At 53.2% G+C, this 21,775-nt stretch overlaps 6 protein-coding genes across 6 annotated transcripts; 3 read left to right on the forward strand and 3 right to left on the reverse strand.

The window, feature by feature from the left end:
- Nucleotides 1–803: 803 nt before the first annotated feature.
- Nucleotides 804–4,696, reverse strand: STEHIDRAFT_62991 (uncharacterized protein; the record flags this gene model as incomplete). The annotated part of the gene is made up of 11 exons (XM_007307207.1): nucleotides 804–1,049; nucleotides 1,190–1,387; nucleotides 1,515–1,652; nucleotides 1,742–2,553; nucleotides 2,627–2,741; nucleotides 2,839–3,042; nucleotides 3,169–3,290; nucleotides 3,366–3,577; nucleotides 3,677–4,487; nucleotides 4,566–4,597; nucleotides 4,650–4,696. The coding sequence occupies 11 exons, from the start codon at nucleotides 4,694–4,696 to the stop codon at nucleotides 804–806; spliced, it is 2,937 nt and encodes a 978-aa protein (XP_007307269.1).
- A 456-nt stretch (nucleotides 4,697–5,152) lies between these two features.
- On the forward strand, nucleotides 5,153–8,300 carry STEHIDRAFT_159854 (NGP1NT-domain-containing protein; the record flags this gene model as incomplete). Its single annotated transcript, XM_007307347.1, has 7 exons — nucleotides 5,153–5,432; nucleotides 5,518–5,666; nucleotides 5,758–6,249; nucleotides 6,369–6,611; nucleotides 6,700–7,663; nucleotides 7,792–7,865; nucleotides 8,133–8,300. The coding sequence occupies 7 exons, from the start codon at nucleotides 5,153–5,155 to the stop codon at nucleotides 8,298–8,300; spliced, it is 2,370 nt and encodes a 789-aa protein (XP_007307409.1).
- Nucleotides 8,301–9,148: 848 nt separating this feature from the next.
- STEHIDRAFT_133208 (enolase) lies at nucleotides 9,149–10,937 on the forward strand (the record flags this gene model as incomplete). The annotated part of the gene is made up of 7 exons (XM_007307348.1): nucleotides 9,149–9,178; nucleotides 9,256–9,310; nucleotides 9,364–9,459; nucleotides 9,533–9,964; nucleotides 10,060–10,481; nucleotides 10,559–10,770; nucleotides 10,853–10,937. 7 exons carry the CDS (start codon nucleotides 9,149–9,151, stop codon nucleotides 10,935–10,937), a joined length of 1,332 nt encoding a protein of 443 aa, XP_007307410.1.
- A 1,410-nt stretch (nucleotides 10,938–12,347) lies between these two features.
- STEHIDRAFT_170581 (uncharacterized protein) lies at nucleotides 12,348–13,851 on the forward strand. Its single transcript, XM_007307349.1, has 2 exons — nucleotides 12,348–13,286; nucleotides 13,369–13,851. The coding sequence occupies exons 1-2, from the start codon at nucleotides 12,737–12,739 to the stop codon at nucleotides 13,593–13,595; spliced, it is 777 nt and encodes a 258-aa protein (XP_007307411.1). The 5' UTR covers nucleotides 12,348–12,736; the 3' UTR covers nucleotides 13,596–13,851.
- Nucleotides 13,852–14,075: 224 nt separating this feature from the next.
- On the reverse strand, nucleotides 14,076–17,131 carry STEHIDRAFT_63291 (alpha/beta-hydrolase; the record flags this gene model as incomplete). Its single annotated transcript, XM_007307238.1, has 13 exons — nucleotides 14,076–14,136; nucleotides 14,200–14,268; nucleotides 14,351–14,526; nucleotides 14,599–14,707; nucleotides 14,802–14,949; nucleotides 15,025–15,048; nucleotides 15,119–15,211; nucleotides 15,290–15,791; nucleotides 15,852–15,936; nucleotides 16,005–16,147; nucleotides 16,203–16,316; nucleotides 16,371–16,884; nucleotides 16,950–17,131. 13 exons carry the CDS (start codon nucleotides 17,129–17,131, stop codon nucleotides 14,076–14,078), a joined length of 2,220 nt encoding a protein of 739 aa, XP_007307300.1.
- A 236-nt stretch (nucleotides 17,132–17,367) lies between these two features.
- On the reverse strand, nucleotides 17,368–21,675 carry STEHIDRAFT_170583 (ARM repeat-containing protein; the record flags this gene model as incomplete). Its single annotated transcript, XM_007307350.1, has 17 exons — nucleotides 17,368–17,627; nucleotides 17,689–17,880; nucleotides 17,934–18,064; nucleotides 18,144–18,173; nucleotides 18,259–18,811; nucleotides 18,868–19,148; nucleotides 19,211–19,431; nucleotides 19,490–19,652; nucleotides 19,718–19,872; nucleotides 19,932–20,038; nucleotides 20,090–20,518; nucleotides 20,576–20,800; nucleotides 20,868–21,089; nucleotides 21,148–21,219; nucleotides 21,280–21,366; nucleotides 21,432–21,493; nucleotides 21,567–21,675. The coding sequence occupies 17 exons, from the start codon at nucleotides 21,673–21,675 to the stop codon at nucleotides 17,496–17,498; spliced, it is 3,171 nt and encodes a 1,056-aa protein (XP_007307412.1). The 3' UTR covers nucleotides 17,368–17,495.
- Nucleotides 21,676–21,775: the final 100 nt, after the last annotated feature.

The raw sequence follows: 21,775 nt of genomic DNA on the forward strand, positions 1-21,775 counted from the left end.
GGCACTTATTTATATACAGTTCCCTCGAGTCTCGCAGTTGTTCTCTCTGGGGCGATACAACTTGGCAGGAAGACTCACCGGCCTCTAACAACCTGTGGTGCTCTCCTAAAGCTCAACCCGTAGCCTGTTCGTTCCCCGCCCACTGTTCATTACCAGAAATTTCGCAGAACCCAGATTCTGTACAACGCACCACTCTAGACAGCGCTGCGGTATGTGCTGGTTATTTGGGCCACTGATCCTTCCGGGGAAACCTCTTTTACTGAGTCTACAGAGTGTTTTCGAAAATTGTTAGAAATTTCCAGGCGACGAGAATGTCGCGGACCAAACACGCGAGCGCAGACCTAGATTCTACGCCCCGCAAACTCTATTCACCGAAAGCAAGGTAATACCGAGTCCTCTCTGTTACATTACGCTTCTTCTGAGTCTGCATTCCATTCCGTTCTCCATGACTGAATCAAGAGCCATTCATCGCGCGTTATCCTACCGTCTCTCCCTTCAATAGCTTCCCGAGCCGTTCACCTAGATAGAGAAACGAGAAATACCAGTCAGAAACTATCAATAATCACTCAATCCGCCCCCGATACAAAACGAAACGCAGACCCTCGAAGCCTCGCATCATGTCTGTCTCCACAAAAAATGGTGACAAGCACGGGCATCGGCTTCAATCAACGCTCAACGCTCGGAGCTGTCCACTAACGAACGCGACAAGCACGCTCATCGGCTTCAATGCTGAGCACTCGACGCTCGACGCGCCTGAAACCCCCCAAACCCCCGCAAAAATAAAAGAAAGCTAACAGCATGAATCACCAACCCCCACTCACCTTATCCCTCAACTGCCCCACCCACTGCCCATAACTCGGCAAAGCGCTCTCATTCCTATCATACACCATCGCACTCAACGCCCTCATCTTCAACGCCTGGTCGTCCCCGTCCTCCTTGACGACGTACAGGTGCGGGTGATACACGCCGTGCCGGAGGGTGGTACGGATGTGGGTGATGAGGGCGGAGATGCGTTGGGAGAAGGGGTTGTCGAGGGGAGGGAGGGAGGTCTGTAGGGAGGGGGGCGTGAGATGAGTGGGGATTAGTGATGGGTTGAATGTGCAGTTTTTGTAGCGCAGAGGTTTGTAGCGCAGAGTTTTGTGGCGCAGAGTTTTGTGGCGTAGATAATTATGGCGCAAGAAGTACGTACCTTCCCGCTCCTCAAAACCCCATAATCCGGAAACCCAAACACGTCGATCATAAGCTGCGGAACCGCGTCCCTTCCGACCCAGAGATACATGCTCTGTCCGTCCTCGATGAGATATAACCCGTGTCTTTCGAATTTCTCGGAGGAGAGGGGGAGACGGGGAGGGAGGAGGGGGTGGCCGGTGGGGCCGGGGGTTCCGGCCTGAGCGAGGGGTGTGTGTGATGATGAGTGTCAGTGCGAAGTTGGGGAACGCGACGGGTAGGGGATGTGGATGAGTGAAAGGGGAGTGGAGGGGGAGGAGGGGATGTGGGAGGGCGGAAGGACTTACCTCCGGTGGCATATCATGCAGAGAGTAGAAATTCGGGTGGATATAGGGGATGAGCAGTTCCGTCGGTAACGACGTGAACAGAACCTGCGCATAAGCCCTCACATCCGGCGGTATCTGCGCGCTCTGTCTCAACGCGGGCTACAATCCAATCCAATCGCATCGTCAACACCAGATACCAGACACGAGCTCCCAAACAGAGTCATGAAAAGCCAGAGGCAACAACTCACGTTCTTCAACATCCCCAACACCAACGCCGGCAACATCTTCAAATTCTCCGGCACGCCCAACCCTCCCCCCGCTCCCCCACCCCCACCCCCACCCACCATACTCTTCGCATAAGCCTGCACCATCTCCACCACCTTCCCCCTCACCACCTCCCTCGCACTCTCCAAACTATGCGTCCCCGTCCTCTCCACCCCCTTATTCGCCAACCAAGTCGCAATCGCACCCTCATCCGCGCCTCTCCACACCTCCGCCAAACTACTCGTCGTGGGCAACGCGAGCGTGATAACCCGTATCGCACGGTCCCCAGCGTGTGTGGTGTGCAGGATCCCGGTTTGTATGACGATATAAGGTTTAGTGAGTTCTTCTTCGATTTCGAGCTCGATGGTGTAGGATGTATCGTGTGGGACTGTCGGCATGGCGAGGAGATCGGTGGATCGGACGAAGAAGTTGCCGTGGAAGGAGGAGAGCCTTATACCCCTCGTTGCGCGTACGCGGGTTATGGCTTCGACCATGAAGGGCGTCTTTAATACCGCGGTGAATTCGGAGTTGAATTTTTGGATGTCTGAGGCTGAGGAGGAGGAGGCGGGGGAGGAGGCGGAGAAGGTGGGGCCGTAGTAGTAGGTCTGTCCGGAGGTGTAGTGGGGCAGGCAGGAGAGGGTCGTTAGGTCGAGGTAGGTCGAGGAAGAGGTCGAGGAGGATGAGTTGGGGAGGGTGGGCCGGGAGGAGGGAGAGGGGACGGGGAAGAGGAACATGTCGACGGAGATGTAGGCGCGGGAGCATTCGATGGCGAAGGTTTTGTACCATGGGCCGTTGACTTGCATGAGGGATGATTCCTGTGCGGCGGAAAAGGGCGGGTTAGGATTAGGATGAAGTGTGGGCTGTGCGACTCGCCTTGGACGTCCCTAGGATCTTGGGATCTTCCCTATTCTTGAGCGCACCCGGGCCGATGGACGGGAGTGTACAAGTAAGGACGACGATCTTGCCGCCGACGGGATATTTCAACTCGGTCGGGGACTTCACATCGCACGAAAAGAACAAGGTGAATGAACGTCAGTGAGGATCGTGGGCAGTGAATGGGGGAAAAAGAGGAAAAACGCACCATAAGCATATACCCCGCCCTCAACGCACTCCCCAACGCACTCCCCAGCACCATACTCCCCTTAAACATCTCATAAAACCCACCCAACAAGACCTCAAGCGACGCCCGGGCTTCCGTCAGGCCCACGACGAGATCCGTAGGTTTAGGCAGGAAGGGGTCGTCGATATCGGAGACGACGAGCATTTCGGGGTCGGTTGTGCCGGGCTGGATGTGGGGGGTGAGGGGGAGGGGGAGGGGGGAGGGGGAGGGACGCGGAATGGTTTTGTTTGTTAGTTAGTTAAGGTGTTGGAGGATTTTTTGGGGAAGGGAAGGGAAGGAAGGATTGCGTACGGGCATGGAGAAGAAATAGAGCGAGGTGTCGAACCCGATGAGGGCGATCTTCGTATGCGAATCTTCATTCGGGATTCGATCCAAATTCTCAAGCAGAGCTTGTGCAGCCGTAGCCGTCATACCTACCCAAACCCACTTCATGAGTATCGTCTCCATACATCCCCTCCCCCCCTCATAATAGTGAAAGCCAAGCTAACCGGATTGAATAGCCCCGTAACTAACGTCGATCAAAAACACGTATATGACCGGCTGGGGGGGTCGAGTCCAATACTCCTGCGGCGCCATGAAATCGATGACGGAGTGCGACAGTTCCGGGCGGGCCCAGCGATCGGCGGGTTTGTTCGTTGTGGAGTCCCAGTCGAAGAGTTGGGGGGTTTCATTTTGCATGTTGCACATGCAGCAGCGCCAGCTATAGATGGGGTGCCACCGCCACATTTGATGTAGAGTAGTTCGTTGTTGTTAGTGCTTATCGTTATGTGGAACTGAGAGGAAGAGAGGGAGAACCCACCGATGTCCGCCGTCAAGAAAGGTAACATAAGGATTGATATACATCCTACACCGCTTACACCTCCCAATAACCATATCCTTGATTATCGGAACCGGCTCCTCATCCTCCTTCACGCTCCTATACGGCGTCATCACCAGTGCCAACGGCAGCTTCGACTTGTTCAACAGCGAGTTACTCGTGGGGATGGCGTTCAGCGTGCATCTCTGATAGGAGAAGTGCGTGTTCGTGTGCGGGGAGGGAGGGAGGAGGGAGGAGGAGGGGGGGAGGTTGATGGGTGGTGGTGGGAGGAGGAGCGAGGAGGGATCGGGGGGCGTCGATTGGAGGTTTAAGGTCGTCGCAACTCGGGAGATGGGATTCGGACCTGTTCCAGCAGGTGCACCGATGGACATTTGGGAGAACTGGTTGGCGAGCGGGTTGACGGCCTGGCCGTAGCCCGGCGCATTGATGTATTCTGGCTGGGACTGTTGGCCATGACCGTAATACGGCGCTGACTGTTGTCCTTGTTGTTGTTGTTGTTGTTGTTGTTGTTGGGCAGCGAATTGGTTGTCGACGGCGCCGATGGATGGAGTGAAGAGCTGGGGACCGGGCGCTTGGGCGTCGGGGTATGGGAGGTTGGTGCCAGGAGGAGCGGAAGAGAGGGGGTCGGAGGCGTCGTAGGCGTGTGTTTGGCCGAGAGCGTATTGGCGACGTTTGGTGTGGTGGCCGTGGAGAGGCGGAGGAGAGGTCGGAGAGCCGATGCCTGGAGATTGTGGAGGGGACGACACTCGGGCTGCGAGTGGATGTTCCCATTGTGCGCGGCCTGTCGCGGTTTCTGTACGGGTTTATGGTGAGTATTGTTGTTGTTTATTATGATGAGACTTTGCGAGTCCGTGTATCGTGATGTGCGTACCAAGGAACATATGCCGCTGGTTATCCACGTCCCTGTAAATGATTTCAATGACCAGTCCCTTTCTCCATATAACCTGCCACGTACCATTCTGCAGTCCATCCTGGGGGAAGCTGTTGCGCCGGGCTGGCCATCGGTCTCAGCAAGGGTAAGTAGATGTGGGAGTATGGCAATAGCCTGTTAACTTAGGACGCTAACTTGAAGTGCTTATGACGGATTAATTGAGACCGTCGTGGCCTTTCACAGGAAATTGATGCCACCGTGTTCTCTCTCGTCGTGCACAGGCGCTTTCGTGCACCCCTAGTGAACCGTTATGTACACCGTTCAGATGGACTGATCAGAAGAAAAAATGTCGAGGAACATAGATATATAATACTTCGAAGTCAACGGAGAGGTGGCGAGCAAGCCGGAAGCAGAAGCGCGCGGACGAAAGTGCCACACGCTCGGAAATGCTTTTCTTGATTCGGTCTCGAACGAGTGCAGATCACGACTAAAATAAAGTCAGATCCTTTTCCGTCCGCCACTTAACTTCTCCTCTCCAGCTCCTCTCATACCTCCCTCCTCTCCCTCTCCCTTTCGCCATCTCAAGCATGGCGCCCACCAACAAAAAATCCAGCGGGGGCCCCTCCTCCAGCGGCTCCAAAACCCGCTCTTCCACCTCTACCTCCACCGCAGGTGCAGGCCCGACGCTCAAAAGAGTCAAGGGCGAGAACTTCTACCGGGATGCTAAAAAGGTCAAGAGGCTGAAGATGTTGACGGGCGGGAAGGCGATACGGGATAAAGATGGGAAGATCATCCAGGCTGCGGCATTTCAGAAGGGGGAGGACGAGACGACGCCGGGTAGGGTGCAGCCTGATCGGAGGTGGTTTGGTGCGTTTTTTTTTTCGAGCTTCTTTTATTCTTATTTTTATTGTCCCTTCACTCATTGTCGTTGTCTTTCGAAATGGAAATATAGGTAATACGAGAGTCATCTCGCAGACTGCGTTGGACCATTTCCGCACGTCTCTACAGTCAAAACAACACGATCCATACTCTGTCCTCCTCCGTCGCAACAAACTACCGATGCAACTCCTCGACGACGCAGCGAACCCCAACACCCGAAAAGTACGTCTCCTATCCTCCTCTCCCCTCTCTCCCCTCTCTTCTCTTCTCGCACCCCCCAGTCACTGACGACTATGGCACGGATAATGAACAGCGCTCCCACATCGTCGAGACCGAACCCTTCGGGGATACTTTCGGCCCCAAAGCTCAACGCAAACGTCCCCGCATCGAAGCCGGCACGTTCGCCGAACTATCAAAGCTAGGCTCAGATGCGTACGACGCTGCGGCCTCTGCGACGTTGGCCGCCGAGATGTCTTCCCTCGATCCTTTTGCGCCTACCTCCTCCTCCACCACCAGCACCACCCTTGATCCCTCCAACCCCTCCGACTCGACTGCGACTGCTACAGGGCACACGACGCACGCGGATTACATCGAGCCTATATTCGCAAAGGGAACGTCGAGAAGGATCTATGGCGAGTTGTATAAAGTGATTGATTCGAGCGATGTGGTGCTTCATGTGTTGGATGCGAGGGATCCGATGGGGACGATGTGTGAGAGTGTGTTGGAGTATATGAGGAAGGAGAAGGCGCATAAGCAGGTTGTGCTTGTTATTAATAAATGTGATTTGGTGCCCGGGTGGGTTACGGTGCGTTTCGTTTTTCTACCCTAACTCTCAACTCTCACCCCTCAGCCTCACTCTGTCTCACTCTCGGCCCCTCTGACAAAAACTTGGTTATTCATTCATGTGTGCACTGCGAAATACAGGCCCGCTACATCCAACACCTAACCCCCCGCTACCCGACCATCGCCTTCCACGCCTCCCCAAACCATTCCTTCGGCAAAGGCTCCCTCATCCAACTCCTCCGCCAATTCTCGCAGCTCCATTCCGACAAGAAACAGATCAGCGTTGGGTTCGTGGGGTATCCCAACGTGGGGAAGTCAAGCGTGATTAATACGTTGAAGAGCGGGAAGGTGTGTAAGGTCGCGCCTGTTCCTGGGGAGACGAAGGTACGTTCCACTTCACCCTCTTTTTCCTGCGTTCTGGACGAGAGTTGGCGTTTATTTTAATATTCACTGTGTGCTGGCGTCACTATAGGTCTGGCAATACATAACCCTCACCCGCCGGATCTACCTAATCGACTGTCCCGGCATCGTCCCCACCTCCGCTAAATCCGATTCACAAACATCGACGGTCTTAAAAGGCGTGGTGAGGATCTCGAACCTGCCCACGCCGAGCGAACATATCCCGGCGTTGTTGAGGAGGGTGAAGCCGGTTTATATTTCGAGGACTTATGGGATTCCACTTCCTGGGTCTTCTCCCGCCATCTCTTCCAATGGTGCCACTTCTTCAGACCCCGCTGTGAATGAGGATGGAGGCGCGCCGGTGAGTCGGGGATGGGACGCGGAAGAGTTATTGGAGAAGTTGGCGCGGATGAAGGGGAGGCTGCTCAAAGGAGGCGAACCGGACAGGGAAGGCGTCGCGAAGATATTGTTAGAGGATTGGGTGCGCGGGCGGATTCCGTTCTTTGTGGGACCGCCGGAGAGGAGCGAAGACATTAACAGGAAAGAAGAGAAGGAGAGGAGGGTTAAGGATAGCGCGGTTAAGGCAGGGGAGAGGACGAAGGTGGAGAGGGCAGGGAGGGAGAAGGGTGAGAAGGAGGGTGAGAAGAGGGAGAAGAGGGAGAGTAAGAAGGAGAGGGAGGAGAGGGAGAGGAGGGAGAAGAAGGTGCCGGGGGTGAGGCAGAACCTTGGTTCGATTATGCAGAAGATTACGTTTGAGGCGGAGGATGTGAGGCCTTTGGAGGTCGACGAAGATGTGGAGGAGGAGGTCGAGGACGATGGGAGCGATGCGGAGGGAGAGGATGTGGTGCTGGGTGCGGAAGACGGGGACGAAGGGGACGATGGTGTGCTGGCGTGGAACGATGTCTTCCCTGAGGCTGGCGATGCCGAGTCGTCAGCATCAATATCAGCACGCGTACTCGAAACCGTCGACGGCGCGGGTGATGATGAAATGGAGTCTGGTTCGGGCTCTGGTTCTGGTTCGGACGATGCATCTGGAGGTCCGTCATCTTTCTTTGCGTTCCCTCCGTTCTGTGTTCGATTCGATCTTGCCCGTCCCGGGATCTTCCGCTGACCTTTATTTTTGTCTTCCGTTTATCATTCGTATTTGTATTTGTGGGCGTTCTAGACGATGAAGCCGCGTCCGAGGTCGAGGAGGATGCGTCGAAGAAGGACAAGGAGGGGAGGATGACGACGAATAAGGTACGTCTTTTTTCCCTCGTTCGAGATTTGTGGCCGGGTTCGAGCGATCCGTCGTTTGAGGATGGAAATGATCTGGCGTTTCCGTGGATTTGGATCTTGCGATCTGGGTCTTATGATTCTGCACAATCTGGGTCTTTGGATTTTTTCTTCCGTTCCGTTCCCTCACGCCCTGTCCTCCGACGCCACGCCACACCCACCTTCCTCCTCCGTCTCACTCCATGTCTATCCGTATGCCCGACTGACTTGCTCATTTCCAACAAACAACAGAAAAAAGCGACAAACTTCTACTCGTCCGCGAACGTGAAGAACAAGAACAGGGAGAAGGCGAGGGTCATGAAGGCGTTGCAGGGGAGGAAGGAGGCCAAGACGGGGCCGAAGCCGAAGCCGAAGACGAAGACGAAGACGAAGGGGGCTGGTGGGAGGAAGAGGAATTAGGACGGAGGAGGTTTGGGTTGTGGGCTTTTTTGTTTCGGTTTCTGTTGCTGTTTCGGTCAGAGTATGGATATGTAGAAGGCGTTGCGTTGCGGCGTTGTGCACGAAGCTTGAGGTGCAACCTTCAAACTTTGAAGCTTTAGGGGTTCAATCGATGCGTGCGTGTGTGCAGGGTGGACCGAGACGAGTCATCGGGTTAAGGGAGATTGTATCTACACATGTACATGTCGCCGTCGGAAGCCGCAGGGTATGCAGATCCTAGATTTGACGACGACGGGGATGCCTGACGGATCTCGTTCGAGGTACATGCGCTGCGCCGTGATGGGGTTTTTTTTTCAGAGCGTCGTTGCGGCTGTGGCTGGAGTGAGCTGGGTGTCGTCGAGGTGACTCGGAGGTTTGTATAGGCATTTTCTTTTCGCCCTTCGGGTTGTCCTGTAACTTATTTATCGCCGTTTACGAGGATTATATGGACGGCGACGCTTTACGCTTTGAAACTTCGCGAGATGTGCTGATAAGCACGAGACTTGATTTTTTGGCGAATTGTGGACATGGTACGGAGCCGATAGAAGGATTCTGGGAAGAGCGAGGTCGCTCGGAACAGCACACAACGTTAGACAGAATAAAAGCATCACCCAAGCCTCGATCCTTGCGTCGAGGCACCTAGATCGTTTTGCGCATGGTGGCGTCCGCTGCTGCCTGTTCTTCCCTGTTCGGGTTGCAGATAATCGCCGTGGGAAATCGTTGTCGGAATATATACGCTCCTCTTTTCTGCTTTTCTCTTTCCGCCCACCATCCCGTCCGTCCACCACCACCACCACCACACCTTCACCACCAATCTTAGACCTTTGACGATGTCCATCACAAAGATCCACGCACGCCAGGTACGCTGCTCGTCGTGGATGTAGGTGAACGCAGAGCGAAAACAGGGGCTCATCGTGACTCCATCGCATTTTTTTAGATCTTCGACTCGCGCGGTAACCCCACCGTCGAGGTCGACCTCTACACTGAAAAGGGTATGATATCTTCTGTTTGTATGCGCATATATCGTGCTCATACGTCGACCTAGGACGCTTCCGTGCCTCTGTCCCCTCTGGTGCCTCCACCGGTATCCATGAGGCCGTCGAACTCCGTGACGGCGACAAGTCAGCCTACGTCGGAAAGGGTACGCATACATCTGCCCCTATCCCACTCTCCCACCCTCATCTCAACGGCGCATATATCCTGCTTTTATCCAGGTGTCCTCAAGGCCGTCGCCAACGTGAACGACATCATCGCCCCCGAGGTCCTCAAGTCCGGCCTCAAAGTCACCCAACAGAAAGAAATCGACGACTTCCTCATCAAGCTCGACGGAACCCCCAACAAGGGCAAACTCGGTGCCAACGCCATCCTCGGTGTCTCCATCGCCGTCGCTGACGCCGCCGCCTCCGAGAAGGGCGTCCCGCTCTACCAGCACCTCGCTGATCTCGCTGGCGTCAAGCCCCCGTTCGTGATGCCCTGCCCGGCGTTCAACGTTATCAACGGCGGTTCGCATGCCGGTAACAAGCTTGCGTTCCAGGAGTTCATGCTGCTTCCCACCGGAGCGACAAGCTTCGCGGATGCGATGAAGATTGGTACGGAGACTTACCACACGCTCAAGAAGGTCATCAGCGCCAAGTACGGTATCGATGGTAAGCATCTTCTCGTCCCACCTTTTCTCTCTTGGTACTTCGCCCATCTCCTTGGAGTTATCCTTGGCTGACGCGCGTATTGCTTGGGTGTACAGCCGTCAACGTCGGTGACGAGGGTGGATTCGCGCCCAACGTCTCTGGCGCCGAGGAATCCCTCGAGCTCCTCTCCGAGGCCATCAAGAAGGCCGGCTACGAAGGCAAGATCAAGATCGCTCTCGACGTCGCCTCTTCCGAGTTCTACAAGGAGGGCAAGTACGACCTCGACTTCAAGAACCCGAACTCTGACCCGTCCAAGTGGATCTCGGGCGTCGAGCTCGCGGACCTCTACCTCTCGTACGTCGAGAAGTACCCGATCGTGTCGATCGAGGATCCCTTTGACCAGGACGACTGGGAGGCCTGGACTCACTTCACGGCGAAGAGTGGGATTCAGATCGTCGGTGATGATTTGACGGTGACGAACCCGTTGAGGATCAAGACGGCTATTGAGAAGAAGGCTTGCAACGGTCTCTTGCTCAAGGTGCGTTCGTTCGCTCTCCACCTCCTTCCCAGTATCCCTTTCGGCGTTCGATACTAACGTCTTATCTTACCCGCCAGGTCAACCAAATCGGTACGATCTCCGAGTCCATCCAGGCCGCTCAGCTCTCTCAGTCCGACGGCTGGGGTGTCATGATCTCCCACCGTTCCGGCGAGACTGAGAACACCGTCATCGCCGACCTCGTCGTCGCCCTCCGTACCGGCCAGATCAAGACCGGTGCCCCTGCCCGTTCGGAGCGTGTCGCGAAGTACAACGCTCTTCTCCGTATCGAGTGCGTTACTCTTTCCTTCTCTTTTCCTTCTTGCCTCTCCTCCACCTTGTTGCTGATCGCTTTTACTTGTGTCGTGTTATAGGGAGGAGCTCGGTGGCTCTGCGACCTACGCCGGTGCCAAGGGTCTCTCCGCCGGCCTCACCGCCCCCGCTCTCCACAAACAGTAAACGTCCCCTCTCCCCCTCCCCCCCTCCCCTCTATCCTCTCCCCCACCCTCCTCCTCCTCCTCTGCCCTGTCCCCGGCATCCGACCCTTCCTCTCCTCGGCGAAGTCAAAAAAATGATTCAAGATTGTACCATTTTCGCTATTGTATTCTTTTCTTTCTGTGCTTGTCGTTGTTGTGATTTTTACCATAGACGTTTCGGGGGTGAGGAATGCGAAAAGGATAAGAAAGCAGGAAGAAGGAAGCAAAGAAGAAATATCATGTACCTACTGACGATAATGACGATGCATGAAATGCTGATGATGACACATAGACTTTTATAACTTTGGTGTTGCGATTGATGATTGATACTTTTCCTGGATCTTTTGTGAGACCGGCTACTCTCACTGGTCCTTATTTCCTCATGCAGTTCAAGGTCTCTCGCCATAAAACTTGGCACACAGGGTGCCCTATACTCTCCTCTACTCGAGCTATGCACATGCCCATGTAATTTCGTGATAGATCTCTAGAAGGTCTTTGTCTGAGGGATGGATGGGACCTTCGTTCAGACAGTCGCGCCCGTCTTGAAATGTGACTTGTCGTACTGACTCCCTCCCCGACGTCCCGCTGCCACAACTGCAGCCAAACGACTGCGGATATGGTCCGTAAACGATTTAAATAACATGATTTATGGGCCTTTGAGTGGGGTGAAACGGTACGGTACACGGGGGGGGCAGCGTACTTTTGAAAGAAACTAAACGGAATCCAGAACCGGATTCGGAGACAAAAAGCTTCGGGCCAGATTCAGCGTGCGCACTTTGTTTTCTTTAGAGGCGTTATATGTGATCCTGTCCAATAATGTGCCGTGAGCACGAAAGAAAAACTTTGACGACGATGGGCGATGGAAGTGGCGGTGGCGATTTGGACCTGAGCGCCCCTATTCCTCGGCTAACCCCATCAAGCGAAGTTTTCCACGGATGCTCACGTCTTTGTCGTCATCATCCATCATGAAGGCAAGTCTGGTGACCTGTGCGGTATAAGTATTGTAACTGTGGACTCCCCCATAGCCTACAGTATAACGAGGTAGCTCTGTTTGACATACAACTGCTCTGGGACTTGGCCGCGAACTCGAACGCCCGAGGAAGTGTAGCATTAATAATGCTGTAATTAATGACAGCAGCGCTAGTTCCCAGGCGAAACTCGAAACGGTCCCCTCTTGTCATCCTTGTCATCAATCGTTCTTGCGATCGTTTCAGTTACAGGCACTCGAACTGGCTCTGGCTCTGGAGTCTGACGCAACCGCAACCGTGGCGGGGGACCACCGCCGTCACAGGTCACCACTGACTGTCATAGATTATGCATTATGCTAGACTGACAGTGGCTCGGGGTATAAGTTAGATAGGAGACCCAGCCCGACTTGGCTCCCTCCCGTCGACGTCTCTCCACTTATCGTCCAACTGTACTGGTACCTTCAATCGTGTTCCCAGGCAGAGCGGCACTTATCTATCTCCCCGACGTTTCTTGCCTGCCGTATCGCTTGCCACCATTATTAGTCGGTCGCCCCACTTCTCCCGCTTCCCGACTCCTCCGCTCCTCCGCTCGAGAACCTGAGACTGAGACATCGAGCCTTATAAGCGAGACTGTGTCATCCCGAGTCGGTTTTTGGCCTTTCTTCGGACTTCGCTCTGACGAACGGACCCCTCTTCTTCTGCGACCACCACCACCACCACCACCACCACTACCTTTGACACGTATACCCTCACAAGTTGCTCTCCAGTGTCGAATACCTCCCCAACCCCTACGCGTAACCCATCTTCTTCACTCATGTCCACTGCTACTGTCACTACGCACACTTCTTCTACTCCTCTTGACGTCGAGCTTGAAACTTCCCTGAAGCTCGGAGGTTCACCAGACTCTGACGCAGACACAGACTCCATCCTAGCCGCCACCACCGAATACCCAGACCTTTCGATTCTCTCGGGTCCTGCGTTCAAGGACGCCAGAGCCGCAGCGCACGATAAACAGCGGTCGAAGAAAGCTGGTGATCGGGCGAAGGGACGGGGCTCGAAGCACGGCATGGTGAAACCCTCTGGTTTGCACGCTCACGGTCATGGTCACAACATGAACGGAGATCTGAAGGCGGAGGAGAGGAAGTATGCTGCGTTGGGTGAGAGGGAGAAGGAGGTGGAGGCGGATTGGTTGACGTTGAGGAAGGGCGCGGACGGGGATTTGGATGCGGTCGATGTGCCGGTGCCGTCGTCGAGGTGTACGTGTGGGAGGGGACATCGGGGGGAGGGGAAGGGTGAGGGTGGTAAGACGGAGGTGAGGTTGTTGGATCTTGTGAGGCCTGCGAAGAGGCGCGGTGGGGTTCGTGGTAAGTGTTTTGCGTTTCAATTCGATTCACTTTCTTCTCGTTATCTGTGTTATTTACGCTCATAATGTTATGGTCTGCACAGATGATTTCGAAGTCGTCCCGCCTGTCAAATCCGTCATCGTCCTCGACGACCGACAGTGGCTCGAGGATCGGGAGCCTCGTTTAGGCTTTGGCTTGGGATTAGGGCTGGGAACGGACGAAGCTTGGGAGTATGTCTCGAGTGAGGAGAGCGAACCCGAGGGCAATGGTTCGGATGGAGAGAGGAAGTCGTATGCACAGGTTGTGGCGAAGATCGACGGGAGGGCTTGATTTTGGACGTTCGCGCGACGGGTCGGGTTGGAATGAGAAGAGGATGGGGAGAAGTTGAGCTGAGGGTTGAGGATCGGAATGGTTGGGAGGGGGACGTGGGTTAAGTTATGATTTATACAGTAAGTATCGTGGAAGGATTCAGATGGACGTGGGTCATAGACGGTAGTAGTATGCATACCATATACTGGTGCTAATTGGTACTTACCCCCTCATATTATGACGCTCTGTATTGTACAATACGAATGGACTTGGACTTGGATTTGTGGAGTCGAGCGAGTTGGTCCGCAGTATGTCTATTATGCCCGTTCCTGACCTGAGGATCCTTCAGGGTACGGAAGGAATACGAGTACTGTGTCTTGTTGTGAATTTGTGCTTATGTAGTCATGTTGCAGCTGGTAATTCGTCGTCTCTTCATACTGTTATAATCTTCATAATCTCTTATGCAGTTCGACATAAAAAGGATCATGTATTTCATCCACGTCAACCTTCCCTTTCAAGGAATGCATCAAACCATCTGAAAATTTCGAAATGCCATCTCAGACTGAGAAAAGACGTTCCGGTCAATTATTACGGACGAATACTGATAGTAACTTCGATGGCTAACCTATTCCCAGGCTTCAAAACCGAATGGTTTTCGTCAGGAAAGACGACCAAACGGGCAGGTATGCCACGCCTGTAGAGAATGAGAGCGATTCATATGTGCATGCCATGTTAGCGTGTGCTCATCTAGTGGAGAAGGCAGACAAAATACAAACTGCTTGAGTGCGTGAAACGCCCCTATACCGTCGGTGAGAGGCAGACGGAAATCGTGCACACCGTGTATATTCAATTGCGGAATGTGCCACTTCTGGACGAAGTTCCTCGGGTTGAATTTTTCCGCGATCTCGTTAGCCCCTTCCTCCCAAGGATGGCCGCCATATTCATGCTTATACTATGCGAATCCAATGTCGTTCATCAGCCAGAATGGGGAACATCCAGATGAAGGAAAGAGAATGTGGTTTACGAAGAAGTCTTCATCGGTGGTGTATGCATCGTAATGAGTATCGAACACGCCGTCGTGGCATGCGACCGCTTTGAAGTTGAAGCCGTATTCCGGGTGACCTTGTATCCAACTTGGGATTGAAGAAATCAACAGAGAAACGGAAAGCTCCATCAGCAATCTTGGAGGATTTAAGTGTTTGAAAAGGGTAGCAACAGATCACATACTTGATAGCGTAACCTCCCCAGCTGCCGCCCATCGCGACGGTCCTGTCTGTGTCTATCTCAGAGTATCTTCCTAGGATGTGGTCCCATCCTTTTTTGAGGTCGACAAAGGGCTTCCCGCCCCAGTCTTTGTTTATTGCGTCGGTAAAGTCTACACATACAATAAACAATATACAGTCAGCGAGATGTAACTGCCTTAAGGTATCTACTGTAGAGCGTATCGTACCTTGACCGAAAGATGTAGAACCAGCTATGAGAGTGGTCCGTAACGTTATTGTATCTGGGACACTCGTCGAACAGCGGTTGCGAGAGGTGCGTACTGAAGTTGATGATGACGACAAAGTATCCCTGATGCGCAAGCACCACGGGACACCATCTCGTTGACCATACATCGCCGAAAACGTCTTGAGGTCCTGTCATACATAACGATATATTTCTTTGGTTAGATAGGTTTTTCTAAGCGCCTTGTCAAACATATACAGCCCACTTACCACCGTGGATCATCATGATCGCGGGCCACTTCTTATTCTCCCCTTCCACCCAGCCGGAAGGTTTGAGCAGCCACCCCTGAACCGTTTTACCCTCTGCTCCCTCGAAGGTAAAGTACTCGGGAGAAATTATTGCCTTGGACGACAAGGATTGTTCGTTGAAACGAGTGACTTTCGCGACCGTCACTATTGACAATGCCTCAGCCACAGTATCGTCATCGAAAGAGTTCGTTAGTTCAGTCTCGAAGGCTCCAAGGCCGCTCAGCATGTGCACATCGTTCGGGGACGTGAGCGACATCAAAGTAAACAATAGACGGCCTCCGAGAAGGACTTGAAGACCGCTGGCTGTGCCATTGTGGGTGAGTGCCACTGGAACGTTGTATCGCTCAGGGAAATTTGGGTGGGTAGTAGACATGGCCGGCGTCGGGGGAAGAGGAAGAGCGAAGATTTTAGTGCGGGCTTCATCGGGCACGAGGAGGTATAACACGGTATCGTCTTCGGAGAACTACCATCCGATCAGAATGAGCGAAGAAGACCGCGAGGAAAGTGTATGTCGTCTACTCACCACGACGGCACTGGGCGAACGATCCCAAGGTCTGGTGAGGGTAAAACGCACGTCATTGGCAAAGTCGTATATCACGATGTTCGCACTGATTTTGAGGCAGACAAATTAGTCAGTATAACTCACAGTGCACACGTCCTCACCTCTGAAGCTTACCTATCCGCGTAGTATCCGTCTTTATCCATCTCCAACCACGCAACTTTGCCTCCCGTGTGGCTAAACACAGGGCAGAACGTTGTGCCCTGGACGCCGGAGGTAAGCTTCAGTGTTACGCCTGTGAGGACATTGACCGTATAGATCTGGGTAGCCGACTATGAGCCATCGTGTCATGTATCAGACTAAACTCAGACTCACGTTCTGCCTAGTATGTGAGGGCTCTGGTACCTCGGAATCCTTGGTCGTGTAGACGACCTGATGGTCAGACACATCGAAGTCCTCAATTCCACCGAAGGGCTCGACTGGGCAATGCTGTGATGGAGCATCAGCGCCAGTGAGCAGCGTGGAAGAGAACGAGACGCGTACATTGCCGGTACCAGCTAATAAATTCCTGAACTCTCCGTCGAGGCGCCATTCACGGCCGACGGCGTCAGCGTCGAACTTGACAGCAAAAAGAGATGACCGTTTGGGCCCAGTCCAATTATCCCACTGCCTCTCAAACCCGTCGTCGTATACAAGTGCCGAATTACCCCTCTTATCCCATGCCTCATCGTTCTCGTGCACTTTTGTGAGATCTCCATCGGCATGGACATAGTCCGAGAAGATCAATATCTTAGCCTTTTTCGAGTACCGAAAATTGGCAGTGGAGTCGGTAGGAAATGAGCCAACGAAAACAGGACGCTGAAGTGAGAGCTCAGAGTCTGCTTTTACTTCGATCGCTACAGCATAGAGACAAGATCGGCTGCGTCCGTCATTTTCCTCGACTTTGACATGCCCGACAGTCCTGCTATCGAGCCAAAAAGCCGTGCCGCCCTCCAGAGATTGAGGGGATGCTGCCGATGTCGTATTCAGAGACTTTATGTAGATCCGACGGTCGGTCCTATTTGGAGGACGATGCCATTAGTAACTGGTTTGGCTATGGTGATCTACGAGAGTATGACTTACTTTTCTTCTTCAAAGGAGTGTTTAGAGACGGGAACAAGAACAAGGTCACCCTTGTCATTCGCAGTACCAGTCCCAACACGAGCTAGCTCCAGCATGTCTTTTGGCGAGAGTGACTCGTGGCCCTCCTTGAGCCTGAAGTCGGGGTTCTGAGGAGCAACACTTTGAGCAGAAGTAGAAGACATGTCGAAAACGAGATGAAAGCGGAGAATAAAGAAAAAAAAGCATTAGCAGTTGATCAGATCTTAAGTATGCCACTGAGGAAGGAAAAGATGATTCATCCGGAGCCGTGCAAGTTTAACAAGTTGACTCCCCGGCCGGATCCGCTACGACCCAGAGATCGTTCACGCGGTCACATTCTGACACCACCAGCCACACACGTATCCGACGGCTCAAAAATGGCCCATTGGACCTGTGAATTCTTCTGAGTCCCCACCCGTTCTATCTTGGATCCATCGTATACAGACAGCAAACGACCAAGGCAGGAAAAATGAACCAGTCCGCCCACCGAGCACGTCTTGACACAAATACAAGTTTTCATGAAAGCGATCACTGCTGTCTTCCCTCCTGAATGACCCTCTGGACGACGACCATCTCCTCCTTGTTCAGCTGACTGACAAAGTTCTCGAACTGGCCTGGGTTGCGCGTTGCACATTCATGAATAAAGGACACGAGATGCGTCTATGCGAAAGCATTTTATGAGCACCAAGGGAGAGAGAGATACAAGACGAGATAGACGAACCTTCAGGTCAATCTGTGCAATAGGGTCGCTCCTCAAATCCTCGTCCTCATCAGGCCCAATAGCCTCATCGTTATCGAACGATACGCCGCCTGCACCGGTGTTGATCACCTCAGACAGGTACTGGAACTCCTCAGGCGTGAAACCTTGGATCTTGCCGCCCTTGGTGGATCCGTCTTCTTCCCAGTCATCGTCCTGACCACCAGAAATTAGTAAATACAAGGTCGTCTCGAACAGAATAAGCTTACGCCATCGTCAGAGTCAACAGATGCACCATCTGGTGCCGCCATACTTGCGGCCTCGCCATTGGTCTGGAGATCGTGTAGGAGTAACTTGAGAGCTTTGACCGGGAAGGGTATCGACGTAAACTCGTGTGGCGCTAAATGATAGGATCCAGAGTGCATGGTTAGCGGAAGTTTCGACTTTGCAGCAGGCAAGAAGGAATTGAGGAAACAAACCAATCTTCGTCTTTGATCGCGTCATGATCACTTGAAGCACACGGATGTCGTTTATCAGAGAGGGATCTCAGAATGGTATGGAAACAGAGAAAAACAGTCCGAGAAATTGACTCACCGTTCCGTGTCTCCTCCTTCACGATGATATCACCCTTCACGTTCATCAGTAGGTTTTGCCTCCGCTCTCCCTCCGTCAACGCTGCCGTGAACAACTGACACAGTCCCAAGTTTGAGATCCTTGTGGGCCAGAAACCCTGGAACGTCTCCGCATTCTCGCACCACGTATTCAACAGCACAGCGATGCCGGACTGATTCGAGTCCAGCGTGATAGACTCGACGAGGTCAAGAACGACATCCCTTTGGTTGTAGATGAGAAATGCGAATGGAATGATCAGGCTCTGCAGGAACGAGGCCGTCTTCGCTGTCCTCATCCTCGCAAGCATCGCCTGCAGCAACTCTGGCAATACTGGCAACACTGCTTCTCCTGCCCTCCTCAGCAACTGAATGATGAGGTTGCCGAGGACCAAGCCTCCCGATTCGTCATCATTCTGCAATAACTTCGCAACGACGGATAGCGTATTTGCGAGGCCGGTTTGACCACGTGAATCGGTCCACTGCACGAGCTGGTTGACGTCTTTGCGAACGACGAGCGTCAGGAGCGAAACACCGTTCTGGGTGTCATATGATCATCAGTTAAAACGTGCAAGGCGCTCTGGTGGTCACTAACCTGCAAAACATCTCTGTCCTCCGCCGTATTCAGACAGTTGAATAGACCTTCGGCCACAGTCCCGAAGAAACCATCCCCCAATCCTTCTTGCGCACCCTCGACCAAGCTACCGACCAACTCAATAGCAGAGGATGCGACCCACGACTCTTCCTTAGTAGATGATCGGATTGCAGAACTGAGCTTGGGCAGCGATTGTGAGACCACCGTGGAGTAGACACCAGATGTGGGAGACGACGCCAGGGTGGCGAAGATGTCGGTGAGCATAGAGAGGAATATTGGGTCTGCGACATCGATGTCCGTTAGTACTCGAACTCGCGAATCCGCAATGGCAATATATACATACCTTTGATGTTCTTCATCCAGACTTCGAGGAGAGCAAGGACGAGGTCGTTGGCAAGTTCGGGCGTCACCCACTTGCTTTGGTCGACTTCTACGACGACCGAAAGGGTCTCCAGGACTAAGGATAGAGTGTCTTCCGTAGCCTGCAGAAGGAAAGGTCCGATGTCCCGCGCGATGCGTGGTACGACAGGCAAGACAGCGGCGTCATCGATGCCCTGACAGAAGCTGTCATTCGTCAAAAGTCAGCATTCAACCGGACCACCCAAGATCGATGCAGACGTACTTATGGATAGCCTTGATGGCGGAGATTTTGAAGGGAATACCTGTGTCTGCAGATTCAACAACTTGGACAGCAGCGTCGAGGTACTGGCCCGCGATGTGGGCAGGCAGCAATTTAGCAAAACGGCTGGCGAAGACCAAGCATCTTCCTTGGAGGAACGGACATTCTACATACGTCAAGCAATCCATGTTATATACTTCGGTTTTGAACGAGGCTCATCAAACGACTCACCAGACAGCGTCAACAGAGATGGAATGACCTCTGCCAGTAAGTACTCAAGATCAAGAGGTTTGGGACGCTCGCTGGCTTCCTCATCGTCGATGCAATCCTGGACAGGCTCGGCTTGAGAACCGATGACAGCCAGGCCGGCCTCTAATGGCCTCCACCTGAAGATCGCACAGAACCATTAGTTTCGCGAGTGACCGATACCAGGACGAAGACATACCAGTCTGGGTTACCAGCTTCGCGTGCTTGCCGCGACTCGGCAACGATATCGCGTATGGTCGACTGAAGCGCCTGGACAGTCGGTACTGGAGCACGGTCAAGAAGTGACTACAAATAATCGTCAGTGCGCGTGCGCGAGATGCGTAGGGGTCCACATACCAGGAATAGATCGAATACGGCGACGCGTACACTGTACGCTTGCGTCTCGTCTTCCTCCTGCGCCACAAATAAGTTTGCGTCCTCTGCCCACTCCTCCTCGTTATCCCTCGTCATTTGTGCCCATCGTACCAACATCGTCACCAACGGCGCCAGGTTATTGCCTCCGGCTTGATTCTGATCTGTCTCGAACCACGACTTGGCTTTACCGCCGCGAGCTACGCTGGATACGAAGTCGATGAGCGCTGCCATTAGGCGGGTGAGCTCCTGAGGCTCGTCTTCAAGTGTCTGTGGCCTGAAACCAGAGGAGTGAAGGTAGTTCGCGGTAAATGTGGGGAGCAGAGTCTGTAGGTGGCTCAAAGAGGCTGAAAGATAGGCAGGCAAGTAGGGGGTGAGAGGTCGAAGGAAAGAAGTATGGATCATGCTCAAGGTCTACGGGATCCTATCAATAAAACTTATAAAGCATATTGCTAGGAGGGTCCAACTCACTCGGTAGACTTCCACGCGAATCGCGAGAGCATCCCAGTTCTCCGTGGCTACATCTTGAGCCGGGTCTAGTTCAAGAAGGACCTTGAAGGCGTCTAACCACGCGGGAAGGACAGAGGCAGAGGCTTCTTTTACGGCCTGTGGATGCTGGTCTTTAACCATGTATAGAGCCTCGACGCATTGGCTGAAGACCGCGATGGTACGTGAGCGAGTCAGTGGCGTGTGTTGCTAAGAATAATAGTGTATTCAGATCTGGCTCGTTTGTACGTGAGCGGCTCAAGATACACTGACGCACCTCATGATCTCCTAGGATCGAAAGCAATACCGGCAGAAGGTCTCGGAGAACTGGCAAAATTTGGTCCTCCGTCAAGTCTTGCTTGATGAATTCCGTGAAAACTTGCATCGCGCCGTGTACGGCGTAGGTAGAGCCAGAAGAGAGAAGGCCGATGAGGCCAGATAGAAGATCAGGGTATTCGTCTGGCCAGTCACAGTTGGCAATTCGGGATAATGTGTGCGCCTAAAGTGTGTCAAAATTGTCAAAAGACAGATGGAATAATGAAATGCTTTGAACATACGCAAAGGGTCCTGATCTTGCGATCAGGGTCTGAAAGTCCCTGGAATACAACTTGACGGATTTGAGCTTTGATCTACCCTCGCCGCATATAAGCATCAGTCACGCTTCAGGAAAGAAAGACTCCTGTACATACCTCATTTGGTGGAGCATCTCCTCTGAACTGCTGGAAAAACGGCGACCAGTGCTCTTGCACGTATTTCCTCAGAACCACGTTTGCGGAGTGCTGGTCCAAAGAAATACGATCAAGACACGCCTTCCATGCTATAAACCCATGATCGAGCTTATCTGACGCGTAGACATAGGGACATCTTGCGCTAATATAAGATGTGCGAGCGAGAGAGCAGATCCTATGTGATGACGACGCGTCGCAAACCCAGTCAGACGCGCCTTTGACCGTGATGAAAATTGATTTCTACCCACCGGGATTTTTGAGAGTTTCGGCTAGTTTAAGCTCGGCTGATATACGGGCATTGGGTTCTGGATTGAGGGTTGAAGACAGAGCTTCAGCAATCTCGGAGGCGGAGGCCATGTTCGTCAAAGATCAAAAAGGAAAACGGAGGGTATGGCTGCAAGACTGGAAAGACGCGCTTCGGCGCGTCCGTGACACCATGACGGGTCTTGTCATATTG

The sequence above is a fragment of the Stereum hirsutum genome (assembly GCF_000264905.1).
Source record: "Stereum hirsutum FP-91666 SS1 unplaced genomic scaffold STEHIscaffold_13, whole genome shotgun sequence".
In the NCBI taxonomy this organism is placed as follows: domain Eukaryota; kingdom Fungi; phylum Basidiomycota; class Agaricomycetes; order Russulales; family Stereaceae; genus Stereum; species Stereum hirsutum.